This window comes from Penicillium waksmanii (assembly GCF_028829765.1).
Source record: "Penicillium waksmanii strain IBT 27052 chromosome Unknown utg000005l:1.0-5232799.0:1.0-5237142.0, whole genome shotgun sequence".
NCBI classification, from domain to species: Eukaryota; Fungi; Ascomycota; class Eurotiomycetes; order Eurotiales; family Aspergillaceae; genus Penicillium; species Penicillium waksmanii.
The window spans coordinates 3,141,261-3,169,174 of NW_026643252.1; the positions used below are offsets into that span (position 1 = coordinate 3,141,261).

The 27,914-nt window shown below is 51.3% G+C and overlaps 11 protein-coding genes across 11 annotated transcripts; 4 read left to right on the top strand and 7 right to left on the bottom strand.

The window, feature by feature from the left end:
- Positions 1-1,155: 1,155 nt before the first annotated feature.
- Positions 1,156-2,334, top strand: N7481_006080 (putative mitochondrial dicarboxylate carrier protein; the record flags this gene model as incomplete). Its single annotated transcript, XM_057265299.1, has 2 exons — positions 1,156-2,111; positions 2,286-2,334. 2 exons carry the CDS (start codon positions 1,156-1,158, stop codon positions 2,332-2,334), a joined length of 1,005 nt encoding a protein of 334 aa, XP_057123019.1.
- A 1,790-nt stretch (positions 2,335-4,124) lies between these two features.
- On the bottom strand, positions 4,125-5,791 carry N7481_006081 (uncharacterized protein; the record flags this gene model as incomplete). Its single annotated transcript, XM_057265300.1, has 3 exons — positions 4,125-4,434; positions 4,536-5,488; positions 5,543-5,791. 3 exons carry the CDS (start codon positions 5,789-5,791, stop codon positions 4,125-4,127), a joined length of 1,512 nt encoding a protein of 503 aa, XP_057123020.1.
- A 1,029-nt stretch (positions 5,792-6,820) lies between these two features.
- N7481_006082 (SUMO ligase MMS21) lies at positions 6,821-8,393 on the bottom strand (the record flags this gene model as incomplete). Its single annotated transcript, XM_057265301.1, has 2 exons — positions 6,821-7,559; positions 7,675-8,393. The coding sequence occupies 2 exons, from the start codon at positions 8,391-8,393 to the stop codon at positions 6,821-6,823; spliced, it is 1,458 nt and encodes a 485-aa protein (XP_057123021.1).
- Positions 8,394-9,068: 675 nt separating this feature from the next.
- abd1 (mRNA (guanine-N7)-methyltransferase) lies at positions 9,069-10,796 on the bottom strand (the record flags this gene model as incomplete). The annotated part of the gene is made up of 3 exons (XM_057265302.1): positions 9,069-9,103; positions 9,167-9,333; positions 9,391-10,796. The coding sequence occupies 3 exons, from the start codon at positions 10,794-10,796 to the stop codon at positions 9,069-9,071; spliced, it is 1,608 nt and encodes a 535-aa protein (XP_057123022.1).
- Positions 10,797-11,413: 617 nt separating this feature from the next.
- Positions 11,414-12,649, bottom strand: N7481_006084 (uncharacterized protein; the record flags this gene model as incomplete). The annotated part of the gene is made up of 1 exon (XM_057265303.1): positions 11,414-12,649. One exon carries the CDS (start codon positions 12,647-12,649, stop codon positions 11,414-11,416), a length of 1,236 nt encoding a protein of 411 aa, XP_057123023.1.
- A 1,353-nt stretch (positions 12,650-14,002) lies between these two features.
- On the bottom strand, positions 14,003-15,528 carry N7481_006085 (uncharacterized protein; the record flags this gene model as incomplete). The annotated part of the gene is made up of 3 exons (XM_057265304.1): positions 14,003-14,784; positions 14,845-14,928; positions 15,003-15,528. The coding sequence occupies 3 exons, from the start codon at positions 15,526-15,528 to the stop codon at positions 14,003-14,005; spliced, it is 1,392 nt and encodes a 463-aa protein (XP_057123024.1).
- A 390-nt stretch (positions 15,529-15,918) lies between these two features.
- cox15 (cytochrome c oxidase assembly protein cox15) lies at positions 15,919-17,497 on the top strand (the record flags this gene model as incomplete). The annotated part of the gene is made up of 2 exons (XM_057265305.1): positions 15,919-16,307; positions 16,384-17,497. 2 exons carry the CDS (start codon positions 15,919-15,921, stop codon positions 17,495-17,497), a joined length of 1,503 nt encoding a protein of 500 aa, XP_057123025.1.
- Positions 17,498-17,979: 482 nt separating this feature from the next.
- Positions 17,980-18,849, bottom strand: N7481_006087 (uncharacterized protein; the record flags this gene model as incomplete). Its single annotated transcript, XM_057265306.1, has 1 exon — positions 17,980-18,849. One exon carries the CDS (start codon positions 18,847-18,849, stop codon positions 17,980-17,982), a length of 870 nt encoding a protein of 289 aa, XP_057123026.1.
- A 916-nt stretch (positions 18,850-19,765) lies between these two features.
- On the bottom strand, positions 19,766-22,054 carry N7481_006088 (lysine--tRNA ligase KRS1; the record flags this gene model as incomplete). Its single annotated transcript, XM_057265307.1, has 4 exons — positions 19,766-20,145; positions 20,207-20,830; positions 20,965-21,757; positions 21,833-22,054. 4 exons carry the CDS (start codon positions 22,052-22,054, stop codon positions 19,766-19,768), a joined length of 2,019 nt encoding a protein of 672 aa, XP_057123027.1.
- A 1,051-nt stretch (positions 22,055-23,105) lies between these two features.
- N7481_006089 (putative dynamin GTPase) lies at positions 23,106-25,800 on the top strand (the record flags this gene model as incomplete). The annotated part of the gene is made up of 3 exons (XM_057265308.1): positions 23,106-23,145; positions 23,208-25,544; positions 25,601-25,800. The coding sequence occupies 3 exons, from the start codon at positions 23,106-23,108 to the stop codon at positions 25,798-25,800; spliced, it is 2,577 nt and encodes an 858-aa protein (XP_057123028.1).
- Positions 25,801-26,351: 551 nt separating this feature from the next.
- On the top strand, positions 26,352-27,854 carry N7481_006090 (mannose-1-phosphate guanylyltransferase; the record flags this gene model as incomplete). The annotated part of the gene is made up of 4 exons (XM_057265309.1): positions 26,352-26,411; positions 26,462-26,518; positions 26,596-27,774; positions 27,828-27,854. The coding sequence occupies 4 exons, from the start codon at positions 26,352-26,354 to the stop codon at positions 27,852-27,854; spliced, it is 1,323 nt and encodes a 440-aa protein (XP_057123029.1).
- Between the last annotated feature and the right edge of the window lie 60 nt (positions 27,855-27,914).

The window sequence follows — 27,914 nt, forward strand, 5'->3', positions numbered from 1 at the left end:
AAAGGGAGCTGAGAGTAAGCTCAACGGTTTCCCTCGGACTAACAAACAGAGTGTCCGAGCAGTTCTCGTCCCAAAACAGAGGGAGAGTGGGGACATCCGACTTTAGCTCGTGGGCTGGGTCCATGACGTGGGGAACGTGCAGATGCAAGGAGTGGAGGTCGATATTGATGATCGAGAAGTGTCTGTGCCAGTGTCAGTGTCACCTTCGGTCACCTTCGGTGCCATGACAGACAGAAAACAACGCAGCAGCAGCAGCGGGAGAAGAAGAAAGGGAAGGCCCGTGACCCCACCGATGTACTCGGTACGTAGCAAGGACGTCCCCCCGCATTTCACATTCTTGAAAGCTGGCTGTACGGGGTGCAGATGGATAAGCCGGGTTTATGATCGACACCATTGGCCCACTTACGCATCAGGTGGATCCTCGTGCTGGCGATTCTCGCAGATGTTGTACTGGCATCTCCACCACCGGAGAACTGGCGGCTGTCGGGCGAAGGGCCAGGCCGGCTAGATGCTCGGAAGTCGCCATCGGGTGATGGAGTAGTGGAGTATAGGAGGATTCAGAGTAGCGGCAGTGGCAGTGGCAGTAGCCAGTGGTAGTTGGTCGTGGAGGAGTCGAGGAGTGAAGGAGAGAGAAAGGCAGAAGTACTCGTAGTACTCCGAGTGCCTATATAGACACAAGTCACCCGTCACCAGTCACCAGTCACCACCCCAACTTGTACCAGGTACAAACTCAACTCAACTCTCTCTCACACGAGTTTCCCCCGCATCCGATTCCTTTTCTTCTCCCCTCATTCTCCCTTGCTCATCTATTCTGCTCTCTTCTCTCTATCTCTCCGGCCTTTGCTTCTGTTCCTCAACTTGATCGCTTTGTTGCTGTTGCTGTTGCTGTTCTACGTCATCGGTGAGTGTCTCCCATGGTCACTGAGGTGGCTTCTAAATCCGCCAAAGAAAACTGGAAGGCTAAAGAGAAGGTTTCTTTTCTAGTAATTCCCCGGCTCTGGTCAGTCAAAGAACCTAAACTCCTGTTCCTTACCATGCCTCTACTTTTGTGCCGGCTATAGCTCGGCTGCACACAGCAGCACCAATACATGTACCCACAAATCCCCCCTCTGACAGGAACTAATACCACTATAGATCAAAGAAAATAATCCAACCATGGCAACCAATTCCGTCAAGGAATCCGCCAGCAAGGCGGCCAACTCCGCCAAACAGGCCTCGCAGTCTGCGATCGAGAACCCTACCCAGACCACAAGGAACATTCTGCAGAATCCCTACATGAAGCTCGCTTTACCCTTCGTCAACGGTGGTCTGGCCGGAATGACCGCCACCGTCGCCATTCAGCCTGTTGACATGGTCAAGGTCCGTCTCCAACTCGCCGGTGAAGGTGCTCGCTCAGGACCGCGCCCCTCCGCACTAGGTATCACCAAAGATATCATCGCCGCGGGCAAATTCCTCGACCTGTATACCGGACTATCCGCCGGTCTCCTCCGACAAGCCGTCTACACAACCGCTCGTCTCGGCTTCTTCGATACTTTTATCAAACAGCTCAATGCGCGCGCTGACGCCGCAGACCGAAAGGTCACCTTTGCGGAACGCGCCGCCGCAGGCCTCAGCGCCGGCGGTATCGCCGCCATGATCGGTAACCCGGCCGATCTAGCTCTGATCCGCATGCAATCAGACGGATTGAAGCCCCCCGAGGCTCGCGCCAACTACCGCTCCGTCTTTGACGCTCTCTTCCGCATCCCCAAGCAAGAGGGTATCAAGGCCCTCTGGGCCGGGGCTCTACCTACCGTCATTCGCGCCATGGCCCTCAACATGGGCCAGCTGACCTTCTTTGCCGAGTCCAAGGCCCAGCTGAAGCAGCACACTTCGCTCTCAACACAGACCCAGACCTTCGCGGCCTCCGCTATCGCCGGTTTCTTTGCCTCCTTCCTTTCCCTCCCCTTCGACTTTATCAAGACCCGTTTGCAGAAGCAGCAGAAGGATCCCAAGACGGGCAAGCTGCCGTACCGCGGTGTGATGGATTGCGCACGTAAGGTCATCGCTGAGGAAGGATGGTTGCGCTTCTATCGTGGCTTTGGCACGTACTATGTGCGGATCGCACCTCATGCGTTAGTTGCCCCCACCTTTTTCCACTTCGGGCGGGCGCGAAGCCCTGCCTCCATTGCTTTTTTTGTCTTGGCTTATCTTCGGCCCCACTGGTTGATTGATCTCCGGGGCCTTGCTCTTATCATATCTTGCATTTGCATTGAATGGGATCGGATCGCATGCTAACAGATTTCTAGAATGGTGACCCTCCTCGTGGCCGATTATCTCAACCTCATCACCAAATAGAGTCGATACACAAATTTCCCATATCCTAGTGGCTGTTCTCCTATGTTTCTTTATCTGCTACGCTTTACAGTCGTCATGTTTCTACGTCTTTTTCTGCGCGCTCGCTTGCTTGCTTGATTAGGCTCTGCAATGCAGGGACACTGGAAAGATATTCCGGCCCTCTTTTCCTTCCGACTTATCATCGACCACCCCGCACACCTTACCCTACCATACCAGCAATCAATCCAGTACTATGATATGAAACCCGCTTATCTTGCCCGTGGACTCTCCGAACACCAATGAACTCGGCAGATGGAAGTTTCGTTGTTGGGCGGTTGAGGTAGGCTGGGAAACCCAACCCGTGGCTCAACTTTGACTTCATCTTCAATCCACCGGTCGCTTATCCCCGGCCCCAACATACCCATCAGCTCAGTCAGCGGGAAATACTTCCTCGGCAATTTTCTTTGTTCTGCTTTTCCGGACATGCTTCCATTCTTCGGAGGAGCTGTCAGAATGTGGCTCGGCTTGTCGCGGTGGAGGAAGCCGCCGCGCTGCAGCTCCGGGTTTCTCCGCGGGAAGCTAACAGGACTATGGACAGGACTGTCACTGTCACACTTCTGCTTCTTCTTCTTCATCTTCATTTTTTTGCCTCCCCTCCATTATTCCTTTTGTTTTCCGCTTTTCACTAATCCTATGCCTCGTCTTGTCTTTCCGATTTCCTAGTTTTCCTTTTTTTCCATTTCCTTTTTCCCTATTCTTTCTTCCTTTGACAAGCGAATACCCCCTCCCACTCCTTGTCCCATGTCACGCGATGTTCCTCCCGCTATGCTACAATTCAATTTCCAGCCAATGATTCATTTCTCCAACGCTGGGGACCTGATGAATGCCGGGGCAGGCCTGATGTCGTACGAAGGGAAGAGGGCTTGATTACCTGCATTCAACCCGAGATATGATTGATGGTGGTGATGATGATGATGATGATGATGATGGGACTCGATTCGAATTAACCTCCGACGGATTCATGTTCATTAATTCCAGTTGTAGTTGATTAGATTGCAATTCTATCATCTCGAAAGGTTGTGCATGTTTTGCCAGTTGTAAAGTATACTTAATCTACGTAGACTATAGTTACGGCCATCCCGTGATCAGGTAATCTGCTCTATAATTGAGATCTAAGACAAGAGGCGGAGCAGGGGCTGATTTTTGATGGTGTAACAATGTGATGTTTCACCTGTTCAAGTTCAGAATGGAGAAAAATTAACACCAATGGGAAATACCATGATTATTTGAAGGCGGGGGGGATCTGCCCAGGTGACTGACAACAAAGAAATACTAGTAGTATTTGCCACGCGCACTCCCATGGATAGGAATCTCAAGAGAAATGACTAAGAAACCAGGAAAGCTCAAGGCTAGTAAGGGTGGGTGAAGAAAGTATGCACAAATTATGTGAATTGATTCGTTAGAAGCGTTAGAAGATAATGCGTGATACACATCGCGCGATTAGAAAGTGATAAGGGAAAAGAAAATGCCCCTTGTAGGGGAAGAATGAGAAGGCCCACCCAACAGCACAGGACGATGATGCAAGAGCGAAACACCGGTGGCAAAGGTAAGAAGAAGAGAAGAAAAGAAAATGGGAATCACAATGCAAAGCCACCTTCAAAATCCTGAACCTGATTTTCATCAAACACTCATAAATTACCCCTCCTCAACGAAGCCCAGCCTCCCATTGCGAAACGTTCCGTGTAAATTCTGAGATTCTCACTGTGCGCCTCTCACTGTGCGCCGAGCGGCCTTGCTCCTGGAGGTTCTTTTCAGATGTTGTCTCCGCCCAGGCGCTTTTGGTCAACGGCACCGGGGGGCAGGACGTCTTCCAGAGTCTCGTCGGTACCCTCGATTTCCTCCTCGACTGAGATGGTGTCGCGGACCTTGAAAAAGACGACAGGCGCAGCGATAAGGATGGAGCCGCAGAGAAGACCGAAGTTTGAGGCGTACTCGCCCATGAAGGACAGCTCGTTTTTGTCAAGCGACCACATAACAGCAGAGCCAGCCGACTGCAGACCTTTGTAGAAACCGGCCAGATTGGCGAGCTTGCGGCCAGAGTTGCCAAGAGCACCCATCAACCTATTAGGCAATCTGGTGTTAGCTACTGTTCCAATTCGGCATAGAGATATCTGGGATGAGGTGGGGGGGGGGGGGGTATAACGGGTAAGATAGTAACATACCAGTAGACAATGCCTTGCCAGATCGCATCGTACATTCCATAGAAGAAGTACAGGAACATCGGTCCAACGTAGCCGGGAGTCTCCCAGTCCCAGGCAGTGAAGAGACCCGCAGCAACTGCCTCCTTTCCAACTGACTCGCGAGTGTATCGCTTCTGCCAAGCATAGCCAGAACCCCAAATAACGACGGTGAGGATGAAAAGGGTGATAAGAGCCGCGCGAGCACGAGTGGTACGGCGGAAGCGCTCAAGATCGAGGAGGGGGCCGACAATGACGGCGGCGACGATCTGCGCAAACCAGTACAAGAAACCGTTGAGAGACTTGGTACGAGTATCGAAGTAAGCACCATTGATCCCGTTCTGCTGGTAGATGTAGAACCAGTTAGAAGACCAGAACATGGGAAAGAGCAAAACGATCCAGGGCTCCGAGGCAATGGTTTCCCATAGACCTCTAATCTCGGTCCACCAGCTTGGGTTCTTCATCAGGATCACGCGCGATCCATCAGGGCGAACAATCTTGTCGGCATCACAGAGGAAGAGAGCAACACAAGCGCCGACGAACATGAGGACGATAAAGGCGATGTAAGTGCCGTCACCGACGGTCTTGTTGGTCTTGACGTCGATGTTCTGGCCGAGGGGAATCAAACTACCGATACAGGCGCCGACATTGAAAATTGCCCAGAACCAAGCGAAGTACCGACCCTTGCGCTGTTCGCCAGGGTAGGACATCATGATGGTACCCTGAGCGGCCCAGAGGAGACCGGCGCAAACACCCAGCAAAGCACCGGCGAAGATATTGAAGCCAGGCACATGGGCGTGCTCCGAAACGAGAAGACTGATTGAGTAGATGCAGTAGCCAACGCCACCAAAAGAAAGGGCCAGGCGCACACCCATTCGATTGACAAAGGTACCGGCGAAGAAACCGACGACGGCGAAAGTGGAGTAAAGAGCGGTGTTCTATGAAGGGAAAGTGGGAGTTAGCTTGGATCGAAGTAGACCTGCATTGTATACCACGGGCATTGACGCATTGTGCGATGGCCCTGGAGGATGGGAATGGTGAATTACCATGTCATCAGCCAATTTGGCGTCTGCTTTTCCACCGCCACCGAGCCCACTAAGCGCGTTGAACATTCCTGGACACAAAAAGCAGACGAAGGCGACCATGCCCAGCTGAAACTTGGGCGAGGCATACCAGCCGACCTTGAACTTGCCGAAGCCAACGGGCTTGTACATCCAACCGGTGGGGCGGGGGGGCCTCATCCTCAGCAGAGCCCTGATAAGCGATTTCAGTGTCGATGTGAGCCGACTTCAAATCGGACTCGGCCATCGCGACAAATGAGGATAGCAAGAAGCTATCAGTAGACTGTAGAAACTTGAAAACAGGAAGCAGGGAGAAGCGGGAGGTGGGGAGAGAGTGTGGAGAGAAGAGAGAAGAAGGTGTGGAGGTGAGGTGAGTTGTGAGTTGTTGGTAGATCTGGGGGAAGGTCCGAAGGTGTGGGGAAGGAAAGAGCAGAGGAGGGTAGAGAAAGGAAGGAAGGAAGGAACAATAAAAAGGATTCGATGTTTAAAAAGACAAGAACGACCAAGACCAACGACCAACAGCTACTCTAGCTACTCCTGTATACTCGTATGGGATGAGCTTAGGAATACCACCACGAGGCAAGGTAACATCAGCTTATCCCCGACTTTTTTTGTTTTTTTTTTTCACAGCTCTACCGCGGGGGTCGCCTGATTGGATGGGGGAAAGGACCCTATAGGGAGGCCCGCTTTGATAGCAGTGTTGCACTCTAGACCTCGTTTAGAGAGAGGGAACCTTAGGAAACTGGTACATCCAAATTCTGTGGACTAGACCACCAGATGGCATATGGCATATGGCAGTGGCAGTGGCAGAACTCTACTCTACTGCTACTCAAGTACCGTCGCGTGATGCTAGCGAGGGTGCCGTGGTATTGGATCGGGACGACCAGGTTGCACCCTGGTGTTAGTGAAGCAAAAGGGGCGTTCATGGGACGAATGGAAACGAGGCGGGTGGGGGTGGAGGGATGAGGGATTCATTGGAACAGAGGCTTGGCCCAGGAAAGCCTAGTGGAACATCGAGGAGACCCTTTACAGTGGATGGCGGAGAATACTGATACATCTGCCATCTGCCCATCTGCCATGCTTATCTCCCCGCGTTATCTCGGCCCACCACCTCGGGTAGACCCATCCGGGGTGAGGGTGATATTTAGTGTGATATCCAGTCTCATGCCCAGGATACATCAATACTATTGTATCATTAACCTCACTCTCTCACTCAGAATCATCGCTTGAAATCGCCTCAACCTGCTGGCTCGCATGTGGAATCATTGTACCCTCCCGCTTAATGCGCGCGGCGGGCTCAGATTTGATCCGAGTCCGGTCTGACTCAGAATCCCCATCCACCTCCATCGCATCGCCATCCTCGTCCGACGACTCGGCATCACTTCCCAATGTCACCTCATTAGCACCACCTTCTCGTCCAGACTCTCCCATCTCATCATCATCATCTGCCTCGCGCTTCTCCAACTCTTCCGCTCGTCGGACCTTGCGTAGCAACACCGGGTCGGTCCGAAGATCCTCGTTAGTGAGGAGAATCGAGCACACAGGACACTTCACCGCGCGGAGACGACGGCCCGGTCGACTGGCATCCGGTGCGTATCGTGTACTGCGCGCAATCATATCAGTAATAGCTTCACGCTCGAAACTGTGCGGGCATTTTGTGCTCGTCACTGGGTCTTGGAACGGCAGCAGGGTAAGTGGGCATTTCAGAGATATGCGCTCGCGCTGAATTGCAATTTCGTCCGAGTCGGCAGGGGATGGTTCACGGCGATTTCGTGTGCGCATATTCTGACGCGACAAATTGCCATCTGAGGGTCCATTCTCGCCATTTGTATCTTCCAGATGCGAAAACCAGGTCGAAGAAGACGGCATTGGCGGTACCTCGTCGCCGGGGAACTTGGAATCATGTACCATACGGTAGAATCCGATATAATTGTTGTTTCTGGCGTACCTGCACGGGAGAAAAAAAGGGGGATCACCAGTTAGTCTTTTTTGTAAGGAATCATTGCCAGGACCGACGCTTGCCCTTCTCTTGAGATTGAGATTGAGACTGAGGTAAAACTGACCGCTCGGTTAGCGACAGGCCGTCCCATTCCTGTGCTCCATTCACCAGTTTATCCTCCAGTCTTCGGCTAGGCGGGTTCTGCGCATTGCGTTCCCGGATCTCGCGCTCAGGCGTCCCTTCGTAGTCCTCGTCTTCTAAATCATCCTCGCCCTCCTCGTCACCATCCCGTTGTTGTCGTCGCATCCGTCGCTGGCCTCGCGTCTGGCGCACCCCAAGTGCAGCAGTCTGAGCCTCCGCCTCCTCCCTCTCAATGGATCGCACGGATTCCGTCAATTCGGAAAGGCGGTTTTCGGAGTCAATGATCTGTCGCATCTGGACCTCCATCCGCCCAGTGACATCGTCAACTTGTCTTTCTTTCTCAGCTAGAAGCTGAAGTTCCTCATCTTCATCGTCACTTTCGATTTCCTCGTTGGCACTTCGTTTTCGCTCTTTATTGGTCTCGTATCGGTTACGGGCATCGCAAAGTCGTTCGTTGACCTCGCCTACAGAATCGGTGAGTCTGTCGGCGGCATTTTGAATATGAGTCTTCACATCATGCAGTTGTTTAGATTGTAGCAGTGAATTGAGTTGTCGTTGGCACTCGGCTGTGAGGGGTGCCTCTGGGGCCTCGTATGGGGGCAAGTCGGGAATGGTGCTTGTTCGTGGGGTGCGCGATCCGCGCGCGCTGGGTGGCGGGCGGGACTGTGCCGTTGAGCGCTGTCGCGCTGGTGTTGACAGCATAGGTTGTAGTTGTATGAGAGGGTTTGTATGATATTTTTCCGAGGTGATGTGTCTTCAACTTGAAGGTCGTGGTCGTATTCAGGATGGCAAAGTGTACGGACAAAGCAACTTGAATGCGTGCAATCCCACGCGTCGTAACCGCGCTAGTCCCATTCGGGTTACAGTGCATGCCCCGATAAGCTTATCAACTATCAATCTTTATTTCCCATAGCAGGGTACTATTGATACAGGGAAAAATCGGATATTATCGATTATTCTAGGACTTAAACATAGTGTCTGTCAGATCTCGTGTTCCTAGGTAAGTCAATGTTTCAACGAAGTCTCGAATCAGCCTGACCGGGGAGTCGGAGCAACCTTGGAAGTTTGAAACCGGGGTGGCGTCAACTTGAAGGAACTTGAATATATCTCCACCTGTGGAACGACCACCTACTAGTTACTACTACTAGTAGTAGGACCTCGGGAGTACCTCCACCAACTTGAAGACTTCCAACTTGAAGTTGAAGGTTAATTGCCAGCCCTGTGGACCTCAAGTTGAAAGTTTTAATCCATTGGAATATTTGGATTCTTTAGCTAGTCATTTTCTATACGTTTCCATCTTTCCTAGTAATCATTGGAAGATAGTATTTGTTGGGCTACTCCCTTTTCTATGCATATTTTGAGTATTTAATAACGCGATCAGACCTTGTAGAAACAGAATGCGTGGTAAAAGCCTAAAAGATTAGCCATTGATCTCCAGAGTTCCCCCAAAACTAGAAAGGATAGGTAAAACTTACTAACTGCATCCTTCTCCTCATCGGTCATGTTCAGATCGCCCGTGGCCCGGTTGCGCACACCCATGCGCTCACTCAGTGGGCCCAACTCGCGATCATTCTTCTCGTCTTCCCAGATATCCAGGAAAGGCTTGCGATATTGGAGTTCGAGATTGTAGTCCTCGGTCAACCTAAAAAACATCAGTCATTAGCGATGGACGGTACATCCTTGGGATAGAAGTACTCACGCTCGGAATGCTTCCCAAGGAACAACATATTCAGGGACCTCTTCAACAGCCTCTCGCATGAAGTAGGTATACCGCCATCCAAACGGCGGGCGGAAAACACCGTCCTCCGGAGTCGCCCCGGGGAATCGTACTCGATAGATATCGTTGCCCCATTCACAACGCTCATCCTCCTGGACTTCACCATCCTCTGGAGCTTCCTCGGCCGCCGCAGGTTTGGCAGATTCCTTTTCCTGGCGGTTTTTATGGAAGGTGCTCACGCGGCTGGTGATGACATCGGAGTTCGGACACACGCCGATGAAACGACCACCCTTTTTCAAGCACCCGGCAACATTGCTGAGCATCTGTCGAGTCTTCTCCTCGCTCTCAAATGCATAGTGAATCGCAAACATCGAAGTCACAACATCAAATCCGCCACCACCACTCCACCGCGAAGCCATCAGCGAGCCACCAGGACCGGCATTGGGATCAATCCCCACCTCCTGCACAATGCCAACATCACCTAACCACTCGCCAAAGCAGTCCTTAGGATAGAACTCGGCATGGAATAGCGGAGGAGGCGGACGACCGCGACCACGCTGCCCACGACCACTACGCATTTGACCGTACCGATCCCGCGCCTGCTCAATAGAGATATTGGCCGGGTCAAGACCAACGTAGAGATCCACCCGCTGCGGCGCAAGCTGCCACTTCCCAAGATCACCACCCTTGCCACAGCCCAGATCCAGGACCAACAGCCGCTTATCATCAACGGGGGGCGGACGTTGACCATCATCCGCCCAATCCTTGGTATCATTGAAGCGCGCAGCGAATTCCTCATCAGGCGAAAACTTCTGAATCAGCGTACTCTTCACCCAGTTATTGAAACTGCGCAGGCCTTTGATCTTGCTCTCTGTTTTCCGCCACTCACGGCCTCGCTCCGGGACAGCGTTGTAGTGCTGTCTCACGACGTCCGAGACACCACGGTCTCGCGATGATCGCATCGCATCTTCTTCGAGGATGCGATCATGCTGCTCTTGTCTCCGACGCATCTCCTCCGGGTTCACTATGCCCATGCGCGATCCACCACCGGGCCGCTTGCGCTTTGGCGCTTCGGGGGTCGGCGAGCGAGGGCGGAGAGGGGATCGAGAGCGTCGGGATGAGTTGTCGTCTGGTGTTCTGTTGCTTGGGCTGCGGGAGCGACCGCGTCGTGAGAACATGGATGGCTGGGTTGGTCCACGCTTGCGCGCTTGGTGTCTTTCTTGGACTCGTTTGCGCTTTGGATTCGATTGATCTGTGTCTTCGTTCGTCCTGGTTTCGTCTGGTCTTCCATTTTGCCGCGATGTGGGACCTGGGGAGGCTTGGGTACCGTTTCTTTCAGGATCATCATAGGAGGTCGGCGCAGATGGCCTGTGGTCTGGGGATGTCATTGTGTCGAGAGTTTTGTCAGTTGTGCTTGGTGAGTGGTGAGGTATTCGATGGCATTGGGTTGGGGTGGGAGGGTGTCGGAATTGAAAGAAAGGTGAGTAGGGCTCGGCTGAAAGCCGGTTGGAAAAACAAATTCAAGAAAATGAGATTTAGAACGCTGGATAGGTTCCAAGGTATTGAATTTGGGTGGTGAAAGGAAAGTAATCTGCGGCGCGGAGGAAGAAGGGAGCTCCCGGTGGGTCAGCAGCTGCCGGTGGGCGAATCACATCGAGAGCTGCTCGCTTGCCAGTTGGTTGTGGTAGAGTGCTTCAAATTGGAGTAGCTACTACATCAGAGTATCTTATAGAACTTGACTAGATGCCTGAGTAGCTACCTGAATGCCTAACCGGAAACCGAGTGGCACACAAAGTGTTGGATTACGCAGCACTGGCACTAGTAGAGAGGGAGAACGAGTGCTATCAAAAGCAGTTTCCATTCTGGTGTGCTAGAAGTTAAGCGAACTATAAAAATAGTAGATACGAAACGATAGAAATTTCAGACTATACTGGCCAGAGAAGGGTGTATCAGAAAAGTATTGAAAGAGCAAACAACAAAAAAGAGAACGCAAGCTCAATCAGAATCAGCTTTCTTCGCCACGGTCCGTCATGAGGTTATTTTGTCGTTCCGCTTCGAAGTTGACACAGCATCGAGATACTCGGATAATATTATCATAAATATCAAGCAATATGTACCTGTACTCGATACCCGCGTTGATGGAAATCGCACGTGCAACATGCTGCTGTATCTTGCTGCATTCCTTAAGGATCCACTCGGTGAGAAGCGTGATATCATCTGCAGTCAGATGTTCCAAGTCACCAGCCTCAAGCTTAGTCAGGAAGTGCATGAAATCGGAGCCATAGGGGGCTACTAGCCGATTGATGGGAGTGCTTTGAACGTAGGGGTTTAGCAGTGGTGGCTGCATAGGGCATCCAGCACCAGCTGTGATAGCCGAATCGATGATGGCATTGGCTGTTGGGTACAGCTGTTGGGTGTTCGCTTCTGCATTGCCAGGCACGATCAGAGGGGAGCCTTGGTGGTCAGTTGTCAGATTAATCTTAGTAGGGCGAGAGGATGATGGTTCCACAGGTTCAAATGTAGGTCTCTTGCGCTTGCGAGAGGCTTCTTCATCTGGAAGGCGGATAGGTTCTCCTTTCGACTTATATTGTCCGGGGTTTTCGTAGCTAAGCAGCTTCTTTTCCCAACTCGTTTCATTTGATCGTAATACGTATTCCGGGTGACGTAATTTGTTATCCTTCCCTCTCTGGAAAAGCAGTCGTTTCATCGCTGCATGGATTTTACCGGTGGATTTGCTGAAGTAGACTGGATAACGCTTGCGCACATCAGGTGGCTGGTAGAAGAGGGATGAAATCTGGTCATCGTCGAGTTCTGCTTCGGTGTCCGGAAGGTTGGCTTTGTCGTTAGAGAAGTCTTTTTTTGTGGTTCTTTTAGCTTTGTTGGGAGTTGATGGATTGGCCGTGGCGTTGACCGCAGTAGGTGTCTTTTCGGTGAATTCAACCTGGTCTTGCAGTTCAGGTGTAGCTTGGTGTAAAATTTCCTTAGAAGAGGCTGTTGCGGTTGCATCGACAGGCAAATTCATCGTAGTGGCTGGAGAATTGGCAGTGATATTGACTGAAGCAGGTGTTTTTTCGGTGAGCTCAAGCCGGTCTGGCAGCCCAGGTGTATCGATGGGCAAATCCATTGTAGATTCTGGAGGATTAGCAATGGTGTTGACTGGAGTAGGTGTTTTTGCGGTGAATTCAGCCCGGTCTGGCAGTTCAGGCGTAGCTTGGAGGGAAGCATTCAAGTTTGCATCCATTATGGCGGTTGCATCCACTGTGCAGGCTGAGCTAAGGTCGCTAGTAGCAGAGGTTCGTGGAAGGACTAATTTGTCCATTGCAGATGCAGGTTGTAGGTGGGAGTGATAGGATGGCTGATTCGAATGTGAGATACTAAATTCGGGTCATAGAATTGTTAGCTGCCGAAGAGGTAAAGAGGGAGAGGAGCTGAAATCGCCAACTTAATAACAACAGAAGACGGGAACGAATGCAGTGGGATGATATAGCCTGCATGTGACTGTACCTAGATCGAGGAGTATCCGGAATTGACAGAGATGGTGGGGGGTGGGGGGTAAGACGAATATGTAAGAAAGAAGAGATTGAATGAAAGGTATGATGAGGTGTGATAATGTGATAAGAGAGAGAGAGAGAGAGAGAGAGAGAGAGAGAAAGAGAAAGAGAAAGAGAGAGAAGAAAAGTGAGAAGAAAAGTGAGAGGTAATGCAAGAAGTCAAGATACCCAGGTTGACATTACTTGATGTAGAGTTGGTGGTAAGGTAAGAAAGATTTTTCTTCTCAAAAGGGTAGATAGGTGAGATGTGTAGCTGAACAAAATCATTGAAAAGAAAAGTTTTAAATGGAAGAAGGTAGGTTGTGTCAAGATGGATGTAGAGTAGACAGGGGCCGGGTCGAATAGATGCAGTAGGATGATATGAAAGTCGGAGAAGAAGGCAGATGAAAGGGTGGGGAAGAAGGTAGGCTGCCCCAAACAGATATAGTAGGAAAGTGGGAGGAGTAGATCAAGCATACCTAGGAGGTTAAAGCTTACCATGACCACGAGAAGTATTCACTGGAAATGGCAGATAAATGAGAAGGACGTGGTTATAGCCGATAGTTGAGGAGGGTAGGTTCTCAGCCGAGGACGTGTGGAGAGCCGAAATGGGCGGCAGATAGATAAAACTGTATACCTAGGGTAGGTATGCCATGAAGTAAAATCGGGAGAGACCTGGCTCATGTCAAGATTATCAAACAAGCTCATCGGTAAGGTCCAGGGCTAGTGGTGCCACGCCGAATACTGTTGCGAAGGCTGGGATGTGAGGTATGAAATGTATAAAGAATGGTGACAACTTGCTCTAGGACTCGGCTTAACAGCTGGTTTCTGAAGGATGTGTGTTGTGCGACAGCAAGCCGGATGATTAAACTACGAAGAGAAAAAAAAGGAAGGGTCTCATCCAGGAAAAATACAGCGATAGCTGTCGGTTGTCGTTATAGTATGGCGAAGAGAGTAAATGTATGGCATGCCCAGAGCTATATGCTCGTCATCCTCCAACGCCGTGCACATGTGAGGCGAACCCCCCCCACAGAAATCCGAGAGGAAAGTTCATAAAAAAGACATTACTTAGGGGCTGTCTTGCGCGGTGACTTGGTCGTCAATGATTGTCGGATCCGTCGGAGCCTGGCCCACCATTCACGATCTGCCTTCTTCTTGGTTTCTTCATTACCGCCATCGTGAAGATCATCTTGCGCCAGCGTGTTAGTCTCGCTGCGAAGTGTATCCATGGATGGTGCAGAGCGGAGGTGCCGGCGATTCTTGACCTTGACAGCTTCAGCGACCACTTCCCAGCCACTGCGCAGGTTGTCCGTTCGCAAATTTGTCTTGCCAGTGCCGCTCTGGGCAATCCGATCAACCCATGGGCAGTATTCCATATGTTCTTGTGACACGTCCAAAGCGCTATAGACAGTGATATCTCCGTTGTCCTTGGGTTTGTACATCCAGAGGCCCAGACGGCGGAAGCAAGCCTTGCATGAGACTAAACCAGCAGCCCCGTCACCCACAGAGTCCCAGCCAAATAAGGACAGCGCTAGGGCTCCTTTGTTGATCAATTGTAGTCTGTCGATTGATGGGGCTGGAACTGATCCCTGATTATCATTGTTGTTGACTTGAGCGTCACCGTCTGCACTGTTTTGTCCGTTCAAGGTCCCCTGCAAAGAGGCTGGGCTATTGAACCAGTCTTCTGGGAGTAGTTTGATTATTACATCGAGATCACAGCCATCCGGCGTTTGGATATTGTCATCGGCCGGTAATTTATCTTTCATATTCACCAGGTTCAAATATCGAGCATGGAGACCAGATATAGCCGTATCGGTATTATTTAACGGCAAGTGTTGAATGGTGTCTGTGAAGAGTCAGAGAAAAAAAAGCTGATTCGAGAATGCTGAAAGATAGATGAATATACCGTCGCAGGACCTATTCCGCCAAAGGCAGTTTTCCTTATGGCCGTCCTTCAATAATTTTACGTATTCCTCAACAAGTCTCTCGCCTATCAGTCGGGTAAGTGACATTAGCCAATGTTTCCTATAGTCCAAAATTGGAAGAGAAAGCCCATGCACTTACGAACTTCCTTGCGTTCCTGAACCTTGTCCGCATCGTATCCATCAAGCTCGTCGATTTCGTCCGGCAATTTCACTACCACCGAGCCACCACAGCCGCTGACACAGCCCACTCGTGATGTATCCTTGCATACCCAGCCGTGCTTTGCCCATTGTACTTCATTGATCGGGGTAGGTTTGCTGGTCCATCTGTCCACGCGACGAAAGGTCTCGAGCCGCTCGAGGAAGATGTCACGATCCCAAGGGGCGAAGGTCGGGCGTTTGCTTGAGGATATAGACGATGTATGATTTGTCGAGCGGGATATATTGGACAGGGAATTGCGCACTGAGGCCAGGTCTGTTTCTTCGCTGTTGTTCAGTCGGACCTTCTTGATGGAGGAGAGATTGGTGGGTAGACGGTCTTTTGCCGTCGCGGGTGTGGTTGTTGTCGTGGTTGATGGTTTCGGGGCATTTTCTGGAGTCGCGGGCTTGGAGATGGATTCCAAAACACGGTGGAACTTTCGTTTCTTTGACTCGACGGCGTACGACATTGCGATGTTTCGGAAGGGAGGAGGTATGGAGGATGCAGATCAACAAAGCGCGAGAGCTGCAAGCTGAGCTGAGCTGAGCTTGGGGTGTGTTTCTGCCTCAGGCACCAAAAGTTAACCCAGACTACTTGAAGGTATTCTATCAGGACCAATTGCTTGATCCTAACAATTCAGGATACTGAGTATATAACTGAGTAAAATACCAAGTAATATGCTACTAGCAGTATCTTTATGGAGGGCCCTGTACGAGTAAACGGCCAAGCCTCACGTAATGCGTACTCCGCAAATCGCCGCACGCTGATTGGCGCTCGGCCGCGCATCTTATGATCTCCGACTTCCGAATGTCAACTTACTTTTCTTTCTCTTCGCAAGTTTCCCTCCAACTTCGTCGCCATGGCTTCCCTAGGGACTTCGGCGTCATTATGGCGAAGCCTCGTGCCTCGACTATCGTCCAAAGAACTTTTCACCTGCCGCCAATGCCTGCGCAACCAGGGTTATGCTGCCAAATCCATCCGTCGCTTCGGCGCAGTGCCATCCCTCCAACCCAACAAGATCCGTTCGCCCCTGTTCTCCGACAAGAACCGCCAATTCTTTACCTCAAGTCTGAGAAGGTCAACCGCTGCGCCTGCTGTGGCTGGTGTCGTCGAGGAATCCGCTGTCAAGGCGAAGTCGAGCTATCCCAAGATCAGCGACAAGTCGGTTGCCTACTTCCTCCTTGCTAGTGCGGCGAGTGTTTTTGGAATTGTCGTTTTTGGTGGATTGACACGTTTGACGGAATCAGGGTATGGACATAATCCCCCCAATCACAAAGAAATAAATAGCTGGACCTTCGGATGCTGACGGAGTTATCTCTCGCAGATTGAGTATCACGGAATGGCGACCTGTCACCGGCTCCATGCCACCCATGAACACCGAAGACTGGGAAGCGGAGTTCGCCAAGTACCGAGCATCTCCTGAATTTAAGCAATTGAACTCGCACATGAACCTGGACGACTTCAAGTCGATTTACTACATGGAATGGATCCACCGTCTCTGGGGTAGGTTCGTCGGCATGTCCTTCGTTATCCCCGCGGTCTACTTTGTTGCTCGGAAAAAGGTCTCGACCCCCATGGCCTGGCGTCTGGTTGGAATTGCCGGTCTCATTGGCTTCCAAGGATTCCTCGGCTGGTGGATGGTCAAGTCTGGTCTCAAGGATGATCTGTTTGCGCCGGGTAGCCACCCGCGTGTCAGCCAGTACCGCCTGACGGCTCACCTGGGTGCTGCTTTTGTCTGCTATGTTGCTATGCTATGGAATGGACTGGCTATTCTTCGCTCCAACCGTCTGATGGCCGATGCTGCTTCGGGTTTGAAGCAGCTTGAGGCCCTTCGGGACCCACGATTGGCGATCTTCCGCCGCTCGGTTGCGGGTCTTGCCCTACTGGTTTTCACTACTGTCATGTCTGGGGGTCTCGTTGCAGGCCTAGATGCCGGTCTCATCTACAACGAGTTCCCATACATGGGCAACGGGCTCGCACCGCCTAGCTCTGAGCTATGGGACGCTCACTACTCTCGCCATGAAGATCGCTCTGACCTCTGGTGGCGCAATATGCTTGAGAACCCTTCCCTGGTCCAGCTTGACCACCGTATTCTCGCCATGACAACATTCTCTACCATCATGGCTTTGTGGGCCTACAGTCGTCGCTCACCCACCATGAAACGCATCCTGCCCCCCGCCGCCCGTAAGGGTGTTCACGGTGTCGTCGGCTTCGCTTTCATGCAGGTCGGCCTGGGTATCTCTACTTTGCTCTACCTTGTGCCAACCCCACTCGCCTCTGCTCATCAGGCTGGTAGCTTGTTCCTTCTCACTTGGGTTATTATCCTGGGTAGCCGTGTCTGGCACCCGTCTCGCACTGCCAAACTGCTGCAAATGGCTTCTAAGGCTCGCAGCCAACAGCTTTCCTCTACAACCGCATCTGCTGTTAAGAGACTGTAAAAAAGACGGCCGTTGGATGTACGAATATGTTGCTCAGGGCAGATATCAAAGATATCTCACCCTGCTTTCCTGATACCATCTCCATTCCTTTTCTATATTGTGGATCACATGGGTCCTACACATGTATTATATTCTATCAGTTACTAGATCGATTATACTTTTCTTTGCAAAAAAAAAGACATAAGGTCATCAATCAATTTACCGTTCAAGTTTGGAAAAAAAAAGAACAAGCTTGGATAGAATATTTCTGTCTATGGACTAAATCGACAATTTTGCCTCCAACGCCGAACTCGCTTGGGTATCTCTACATTAACATCGTGTTTCATCATCTCATGTCCATAATTCAAAAATAGGTCTCCGATTGGCTGCTTGCTCCGCGCATGCACACTCACACCAACGGACTGATTCAACATCACTCGCACACCTGAGCAGAGGCTCACCCACCTTCTCACGCCTTGTTTCATTCCCACCTCATGTGCCGCCTAATCGAATCTGACCCGAGAAGGACGAGCATTTCGGGCAGGGTTGCGACGCACCCAGTCATGAGGCGTCAGAGTACCCTCAAGGTCAATCGAAGAAGGGGCGGCCAAAGTCTCGTGACTATCCTCGGCACTACTTTGAGTGCCACGTCGATTGTTCCGGGCCGAAGGCGTGGGCGTCGAGGGCCCTGAGCGACCTTGCTTTGAAGACGGAGGAGGGGGAAACGACAGGGCATTACGCTCCCCCACCTGAGGCGAGGAGCTCATGTCAACGAGGATTCCTGCAGCCTCCTCCTCAGGAGATCGAGGCACCGGTGTTTGATATCGGCGGCCAGCAAGAATTTCCGCCGCCTGTTCCTCGGGCGTTTTAGCCACTGGTGTCTGATACCGGCTGGCGGCTGGGGATGCGGCAAGAGATTCACTTCCCGATCGGAGATGATGTGCCTCAGTGTGCAAGCAGTCGAAGGTTGGGTGGCTGAGATCTCCACCACGCTTCTGCCGACAGTCCTGACATAGTTGCCAGCCGCAGCCACTGCAGCGGATCATGCCTTTATTATTCCGGTGGTTGCATGTGTCGCATTTGGCCGTGTGGGCGGGGATATCCTCGAACTTCGTGACCATCTGAGGGAGGGGTTTGGGTGCTGGTTTGGGTGGGTTTTGGGGAATTTTCTGGCGCTTTGATTCTGAGACCTCAGGCTTTCCGATCCTGTCGTTGGCATTGCCAAATTTCGACCTTGGGGTAGCTGGCTCCGGCCCTTTGAAGGTTGTCTCTGACGCGGGCCCTGATGAACCTGGAGACTGGGCTGGCTTGGTCGATTGAGGATCCAGGCACTGGGATATTTCTCTTTGAGAATAACGTTCAGTATCTCCCATGTCCGAATGGGGTGCCCTTTGAGCACTTGATGGACCATTTAGATCAATATTATGCTCGAAATAACCTCCCAAGTGCGTCAGATGTGGGATCGGGGGCGGCATCGGCCACTATGCTGTATATCAGCTGCCATCAAACTGTTATAAATTCAGGAAATACATACAGGAATGAAGCGATCGAGGGAATCAGATCGGGTTCCAAAGGGTTGGAAGACACTTCCATTGGAACAGTCCATCGTTGGAAAGCGAACGTTATCGCAAGGACCCGGGGGCGATGACCCAATCTCCATCACATCTGGATGAACCAGAACCATCGATCGTCGAGGTGGATGGTCGGCCATCGGGACGAGATGCGAAGCATCTTGACTGGGAGGGATGAGGTTTTGGATATCTATTTCTCGAAGTGTAGGCAAGCTGTTTTGTGCACGGTATGCTATTTCATCCATGATGGAGTAAATCGAAGTCTGGAGACAGAAGGTATGGGCAAGGATGCAGGGTGGTGGGAGGAAAGGAAGGTGGAATATGGCTATGCCCTTTCATTTAAATTATAGCAAATCACTCTGGAAGTCTCCGTCTAGCATTCAAGTTGACCGGTACTTTCCCTACCTGGAGGGAAACATCCTCCTTGAGCGGCATGAAGCGGCATCCGACGGCGAGATCCCCCAAACACCCCAAACACTTCACAGTAATCGCACATGAAGGAGTCATAACAATCATAAGAATGCTCTGAAGAAATTACTCACTACTTTGTTGAGATAGCTATGATTGAAACGGAAAATTCAAAGCTGTTTTGATTTGTGGTGGGAACACTCTTTATTTCATGCATCTCTCATATAGATCCATCTATGTAGACTGCCAAAGACAGTGCACAATCGTCACATATCGGTCTAGTCAATATGACCCTCCGTCAATACCTAGTTCAGTTATTGGGCTGCAGATTTAGCGTTAGTGATATCGGCTCGTGGAAATTGCAAGAAACTAATAACATACGGTTGCCATCCTCAGGCTGGGGCTGGGCGCCAGTTGCGTCAAGGACAGACTTGCCCGCCGCAGCGGTCTTGTCATCCTTCATCATGGGGAAAGTAAGCACTTCCTTGATGCTGTAGTTGTCGGTAAGGAACATGACCAGACGGTCAATACCCATTCCCCAGCCACCAGTAGGGGGCAAACCGTACTCCAGAGAAGTACAGAAGTTCTCGTCGATGAGCTGAGCCTCGTCGTCACCCTGGTCCTTCTGACGGGCCTGCTCCTCGAAGCGTTCTCTTTGGGTGTACGGGTCGTTCAACTCGGTATAAGCATCTTTACGGGGTTAGTATTGGTACAAGAAATCCCACTCGGGGATGAACGAAGAAGCACTTACTGCAAATCTCCTTCTTGCAAACGAAGGCCTCGAAACGCTCACACAGACCGGGCTTGTCGCGGGAGTACTTGGCAAGCGGGGACATCATCTCGGGGTGACCGGTGATGAAGGTAGGGTTGATGCAGGTCTCCTCGATGAACTCTCCAACCAGAGTATCCAACATACGAGCGTTGGTCAGGGGCGGGGTGCACTCCACGTTCATCTTCTTGCAAACACGCTTGAGGAACTCGTTGGTCTCCTGGGTGTGAAGTTGGTCACCGGAGGGGAACTTCTCGCCGGTGGCCTCTTCCAGAGCGGGGATCATCTCCACGCGGCGCCATGGGGCCTTCCAGTTCACGTTGTAAGTCTCGCCAGACTGGGTGTGGTATGTGGTCTCGTATCCACCGGTGATCTTCTTGACCAGACCAGAGACAAGCTCCTCGGTCAGATCCATGACATCGAACATATCGGCGTAGGCCCAGTAGAATTCACAGGTGGTGAACTCAGGGTTGTGAGTAAGATCGATACCCTCGTTACGGAATTGACGGCCAATCTCGTAAACACGCTCAAGACCGCCGACAATGAGCATCTTGAGATACAGCTCAGGGGCAATTCGCAGGTATTGCTCTTGGTTGAGGTCGTTGTCTTTGGGTTAATAAGTGCAAGGTTAGTAAGTGAATCTTGTACAACCTGAAATCAAAGGGACATTTCACATACGCTGCCGGCAGATATTATTTAGTAAATGGTTAACCCATGAGGGGATTTTGGTTCAGATTGACTTACGTGAGTAATGAAGGGCTTGGCTGTCGCACCACCGGCAATTTGGGAAAGGCAGGGGGTCTCGACATCGACGAACTGAAGGACAAAAGTGACTAGGTTAGTAACATAACGGGAAACAGTCTCGGCGTGATAAACATACGCTAGAGAAGAAAGGCTGAAGTTAGCATTGGACTTGAAAACCAATTGGGCAAAATAGAAGGATAGCACATACTCTCGGTCGTCAAGGAAGTCACGAATGTACTTGGTAATCTTGGAGCGAGTACGGATGATCTCGCGGGAGCGGTCGTTCATGATAAGGTCGAGGTAACGTTGACGGAAACGCTGCTCCTTGTCCTGGAAACCGTAGTGCTCGGAGGGAATGGCGTGCAAGCAAGGGGACAGAAGAATGAGCTCGGTGGCGAAGATAGAGAGTTCACCATCATCACGGTTCTTGGGGGAGGTACGGCCGGGGAAACCGACAATGCCGACAATATCACCACGACGAATGTGCTCGTGTTGCTCCTCAAATGAGGAGTTACCAGTGGCAAACTGGGCCTGACACATGATCTGGACCTTGACACCCTCGGCGCGGAGATCATAGAAGAGAAGCTTGTTGCCGGAGGAGCGCTTGGTGTAGATACGACCGGCAAGGCTGATGCTGACCTCGGGCTTCTGTTCGCCCTTGGCGAGAGGGGCATAGTCGGTGAGGAATTGGCGCAGATCGGTGTTGACCTGGAACTTATGGGGGTAGGGGTTGGGAGTCTTGGTCTGGCGCAGCTTATCGATTCTCTTGCTGCGGATCTCGAAGTATTGCTAGATGGCGCGCACACGGGTTAGTCGGCGGATTCGGACGAGAATGGGGAATAGGGATATAATTGTTCAACTCACGTTGGGAGTCAAGTTGGCCTCATCATCCTCAGCAGAGGTCTTCTTGGCAGCGGCGGGCTTAGGAGGAGCAGCAGCTTCCTTCTCCTTCTTCTTGGCCTCCTTCTCGCGCAACTTCTGGCGCTTCTTCAATTCGGTCTTAGAGACCTTCTCGCCGGTGACCTCGTCGAGCAGAAGCTTGGCCATGGACGCCTCGGCGTCCTGGACAGGGTTTGTATCCGCCATAATGGGTGATTGCGATGGGAATCAGGAAGTTGATGATGGGAGAATGGATGGAGGGGCGCGCGAAATTTTGGGCGGCGGTGGCGGGGGTCTTGTCTGATTGGGTCGGGCGCAACGATAAAGACAAGGTACATGACTCAACTTGTTACAGAATAAATACAGGAATACATGAGTCATACAGCAGCTATAGAGAGCTATGAAGATCATAGGAGTTATTTAATCAATTAACATACTTTCTTTCATAGAAACTTATGTTCAAATGGCTCAATTCCATCAATTTGTATCATTTATGGCATATCCTAATCTGGAGATTAGGGCTTAGGGTATACAAGTGGGGCTGTACCCCGCCAACCGCCAAGTCCGAACTATACGGACTACATTAAGGATTGAGTTAGTAGAATAAGGTCTAGGGGTCTGGTTTGATCAGTTCTGTCACATTGAATACATATATGGCATTTATATACTCTATGGCTTTACCTTATACTAGCTGCTGACTGGCTAGCATTCAATGTTAGACGTTTCATAGGGCCAGCCTGTATTTCTGCGAAATGAATTCCTCAAGCCATCTTGTAAGATTATAAATAATGTTGCTATTCCTTGCCTATAATTAGTTACTCTAGAAATATAGCTTTTAGTCTAAATATGCTACTATATTAATTAATACACTAAGGGATCAACTATTAGTTAAGTAACCCAACCCTAACTTGAACTTCTCAAGAAAGTTCACTCGCAACTTCCCCAACATCTCCTGAGAAGAGTAGCAAGCTCCTTCCTTTCTTCCGTCTTCCTCCTCTTTCCTCCTCCCCCAGAATCCTTTGCTCCTTCGTCTTCCTCCATTCACCACCCGCACATCTTACTTTCCCACCCTTCCCTCCATTTACCCACCCTTTTCTATCCCCCACCCTCTGTCGTCTACTCTACACCCATCACTCCTATTACAGCGTATGATCCTCAGATCATCCAAGCACCTTGTACAAGCCTTTCTTGTATTCTACCTTAGAAACTTACCCTCCTCACTTGCGGCGAGCCAGACGGCCTGCCCACCCAGGACAGCATGGCGCGTACCCATCGGGTCGTTCAGCCCAAATCCGAAGGTAAACAACCAACCCGTCAGCCTATTGACCTTGTCATTTCTTTCATTCTCACAGAAGTACAGTCAGCTCCACCATAGGCACTTCATCCTCAGCCTACATTGTTCCTGCTCCTGTCTTGTCTCAGCCGAGTGTATCTGCCACGCTCGATACCCTCACCTTCGACATGAAAGGTCTGATCAAGAAGATCCAAGACCTTCGAAACTTGGGTATCGAAGATAGCAACATCGCCTTACCCAAAATCTGCGTCGTCGGCGATCAGAGTACTGGAAAGAGCTCGTTGATTGAAGCCATCTCGGAAATCAAGGTGCCCCGAAGTGAAGGTACATGCACGCGGTGCCCGCTTGAGATCAACCTTGCGCAAAGCGATGTCGAACAACCATGGAGCTGCATTGTCTCTCTCTCACGGCCCTATCACTGGGAGCCCAATGATGCCCGTCGACAGAGCTACAAGAAGACTGAAGTCATTGGTCGCTGGGTATGCTGGGGATCTGGATCTCCAGATAATGAGCATTTCTGTGTTTTGACAGACAAATCCGAAATTGCTGAGGCTATCAAATGGGCACAGGTGGCAATCCTCAACCCCGACTCGGATTCGCAGACATTTGTCCCTGGAAAGAACGCCGCCGCCATGCATGACCGGTCACATGGCCTCGTGAAGAACAGGGAGGAGTTTTCTCCAAACATTGTCCGACTGAATATTTCCGGTCCCAATCTCCCAACCCTTTCGTTCTATGATCTACCCGGCGTTATTCGCCAGGCGAAGAATTCACAGGAGAACTATCTCGTACGATTGATAGAAGATCTTGTCAAGAAACATGCCGCCGACCAAGACTGCATTGTTCTATTGACTCGTTCGATGACCGGTGATGCCGAAGTCTCAAGTGCAGGTGGCATTATTCAAAAGATCAAGGGCGCTGAAGCGCGCACCATCGGCGTTCTAACCAAGCCCGATCGTCTGGCATTTTTCGATCGTGGGTCTGGTAGCGTTCCTGAGCATGTTGCCATTCGCGAATTCTCTTCTTTCAATCAGTGGATTGAAATTTTGGAAGGGAAGAGCTTTGCACTGGGGCACGGATACTACGTGGTTAAAAACAACCCCGACCCCGACGTGAGCCACGCCCAGGCCCGCCAGGAGGAGACGCTATTCTTTTCCAACCAAATTTGGAGCATCGCTCCGATGAATCATTTTCGGAGTCGTCTCGGTGTGAAAAACCTGCAAAATGCCCTGTCAAATGTCTTGATGGACCAGATCCAAAAGTCCCTGCCATCTATCATCAAAAAGGTTAACGAAAAGGCCAAGTGTATCGACGACAAGTTGAAGGACCTTCCGGAAACCCCACGTGAGGATGCACAGCGCATGGTCACTGAAATGCTCACAATCTTGTACCAGAAGCTCGGGTGCTTGCTGAGTGGCAGTGATACTCCATTTTCCGAGCAGGAATTTGCCCATCTCACGCGAGATTTCAAGACTGCCTTATCTGTGAGCATTCCCGCGATGACAATCCATCCAAAGCCCGATGAGTTTGAGATTATCAAGCGTGAACCAGAGGTGCAAGTTCCCATCACGCCGTCCAAGCGTCGAGCTCTCGAACAGGACGAATCCTCTCCGCCGAGAAGCACGGCAAACCCAGGCTCAAAGCCTTTGCCAGAGTACACATTTTCGGAGTTCGAAGTCTGGAATCGTGCGGCTGATCGCTTTTCGCTTTCAAGACTACGAGACCTCCGAGGAAAGTTCCAGCGTGCCGGGGCTCCTAATCAAACCGATCCCCGTGCCGTGGATGCCCTCAACAAGATGAGCGTCCGGCACTGGGATAAGCCTCTTGCAACATTTGTCTGTGAGGTCCACAAAATGGCAAAACGCGTGCTTCTGCAGACCCTGGAAGCTGTTGTGGGCCCATACCGCCAAACCGAGCTTTTTCGAGAGCTCAGTCGTATCATCGATGTGTTTCTGACCCGGCTTAAGAAGGAATACTCCGCGGATTGTATGCATAGATACAATGCCGAGATCGGGAAGCCATTCACCCTGGCTGAGGATCTCCACAAGCGCAACATGGAAGAGTCGCTGAGAGTCCTGATTGATCGCCGCAATGACTTCCGCCTTAGACACCATTGCAAACAGAATGGCGATAATATCCCGAGTGACGAAAAGAAGTTGAAGAAGGAGAAGTTGGAGCTTGGCCCGGATGAATATTCGCCTGAAATCGAGATGATGGCGGTGAGTACTGTGCATACCTTGCTTGTTGTCATGATACTAATTTACCAACCGAACTCCCGAGCGTATTACTCTATCGCTAGCCTTCGCTTCGCGGATGTCGTTTGCCAGAACGCTTACATGAAGGTGTTTTTGAAGTGCCAAGAGGAACTTGTGAGAATTTTGCGATGCGAAATCGACGCCAGTTGTGAGTGCTTGCAGCTATACTGGGTACAATAATAGACTAACATCCTGTTTTCACAGCGCGCGAGCGCTGCATCCTGCTCCTATCTGAAGATCCAGAGAGGGAGAAACTTCGACTCCAGCTAGAGAAAGACCAACGCAAGTTCGCCCAAGCCCAGCAATCGCTTCGAGAGTACGAGCGAGCGGAGGAAACTTCTGAGGATGTGGCTATGGAGGACTCCCCCGAGCCCATCATGGTGCCGGGATGGGAGGAGATGTAGGAGATGTCTAAGGATATGATCTATGTTGATTCTGGCATCGGGAACCAGCTACGGTTGAGCAATGCTCTTGAATTTTGACTGAGATCTGATATTCGAAATGTGTGGAACTTGAAAGGGGAAGTTAGAGAGGGACAAAATGTTGAAAAGAAAGCACAAGTCCCCAAAAAAATCCAACAGTGCCGCCCAGGTGGTACCTTAACATCCAGATCTATGCTAGTAGAGTAGTAAACTGCACGATTTGCTAGACCTAAGACCAAGGCAGAACTCCGGCTGACTCAAAGCCTTGGAAGCATTAAGAAAACTAGTCTCTTTATGAACTTGTCTCATAAATTGCCACTGATCTAGTGCTAATTAGTACTAGCAGCCCTGGAGGGATTGTTTATTTCTGTATACAACCAAGTCAGGTGGTCCGCCCCACCGCGAGTCTTGGCGCAGCCTATCGACGCCCAATCCGGCCACTTCAAGCTTGAGGCCAGCGTCGCTTTTCTTCTTCAAGCTTGCTTCTCTTCTCTTCTCTTTACTCTCTTCCAAACTCCCTTCTTTCGCCCACCATGCTCCAAGTGCCAATTCGGGAACAGACCGGCCAGTCCTCCACCAAGGCTGTCATCTTGGTAAGTGACGCAATGCCTCCCCCGCCCTGATACAACTGACAAGTCAACAGGTCGGCGGCCCCTCGCGAGGCACTCGATTCCGCCCATTGTCACTCGATGTTCCCAAGGTGCGTACTAGATCTCAACCCCAATTCACATGCCGCGCTGTATCGGAGGAAATCTGACCGAAATACCCCGATCCTAGCCCCTGTTCGAAGTCGCCGGTCACCCTATCATCCACCACTGCTTGAAGGCGATCGCGAAGGTTCCCGATGTTCGCGAGGTTATTTTGGTTGGATACTACGATGAGTCGGTCTTCCGCGACTTCCTGAAGGACTCGTCCAAGGAGTTCCCCCAGTTCCGCATGCAGTACTTGCGAGAGTACACCGCACTGGGCACCGCTGGTGGACTGTACCACTTCCGCGATGCAATCCTGAAGGGCAAGCCCGAGCGTCTGCTCGTCTTGAACGCCGATGTCTGCTGCTCATTCCCTCTCACCGAAATGTTGACTCTGTTCGAAGAGAAGGATGCCGAGGCGGTCATCCTGGGTACCCGGGTTAGCAACGATGCGGCCAGCAACTTTGGTTGCATCGTCTCGGATTCGCACACCAAGCGAGTTCTTCACTACGTCGAGAAGCCCGAGTCGCACATCTCCAATCTGATCAACTGCGGTGTCTACCTCTTTGCCACCGAGTGCATTTTCCCCGCGATCCGCAGCGCCATCAAGCGTCGCACCACCCGCCCGCGACTCCTCTCCTACCCCTCGTCCGACAACCTCGAATCGTCCTTCATCGCCGCCGCTGGAGACGATGATGACACCGAGAAGAGCGAGGTCCTTCGCCTTGAGCAAGACATCCTCTCCGACCTCGCAGACAGCAACCGCTTCTTCGTCCACGAGACCAAGGACTTCTGGCGCCAGATTAAGAGCGCCGGCTCCGCCGTCCCCGCTAACGCTCTCTACCTACAGAAGGCCTTCCAGGCACAATCCGAGGAGCTCACCCCGCCATCTGCCACCATTGTGCCCCCTGTTTTCATTCACCCTACCGCGACCGTCGACCCCACCGCAAAGCTGGGACCTAACGTGTCAATTGGACCTCGTGCTGTCATTGGAGCCGGTGCCCGTGTGAAGGACTCAATTGTCCTCGAAGATGTGGAGATCCGTCACGATGCCTGCGTGATGCACTCGATCATTGGCTGGAATGGCCGGGTCGGGGCCTGGGCTCGCGTGGAGGGAACTCCCATCCCTATTGGCAGCCACTCCACCAGTATTGTGAAGCAGGGCGTCAAGGTCCAGAGCATCACTATCCTCGGTAAGGAGTGTGCTGTCGGTGACGAAGTCCGCATACAGAACTGTGTCTGCCTTCCTTACAAGGAGCTCAAGCGGGTATGTGTATTTCTCCTCCCCTTCCTTTTTGTCTTTACTAACCGAAATCTTAGGACGTCGCCAACGAGGTTATCATGTAAACGCCTGCAATGCCTACGAATTTGGAATTTGGTTTCTGCGTCCGAAAAATACCACTCCCA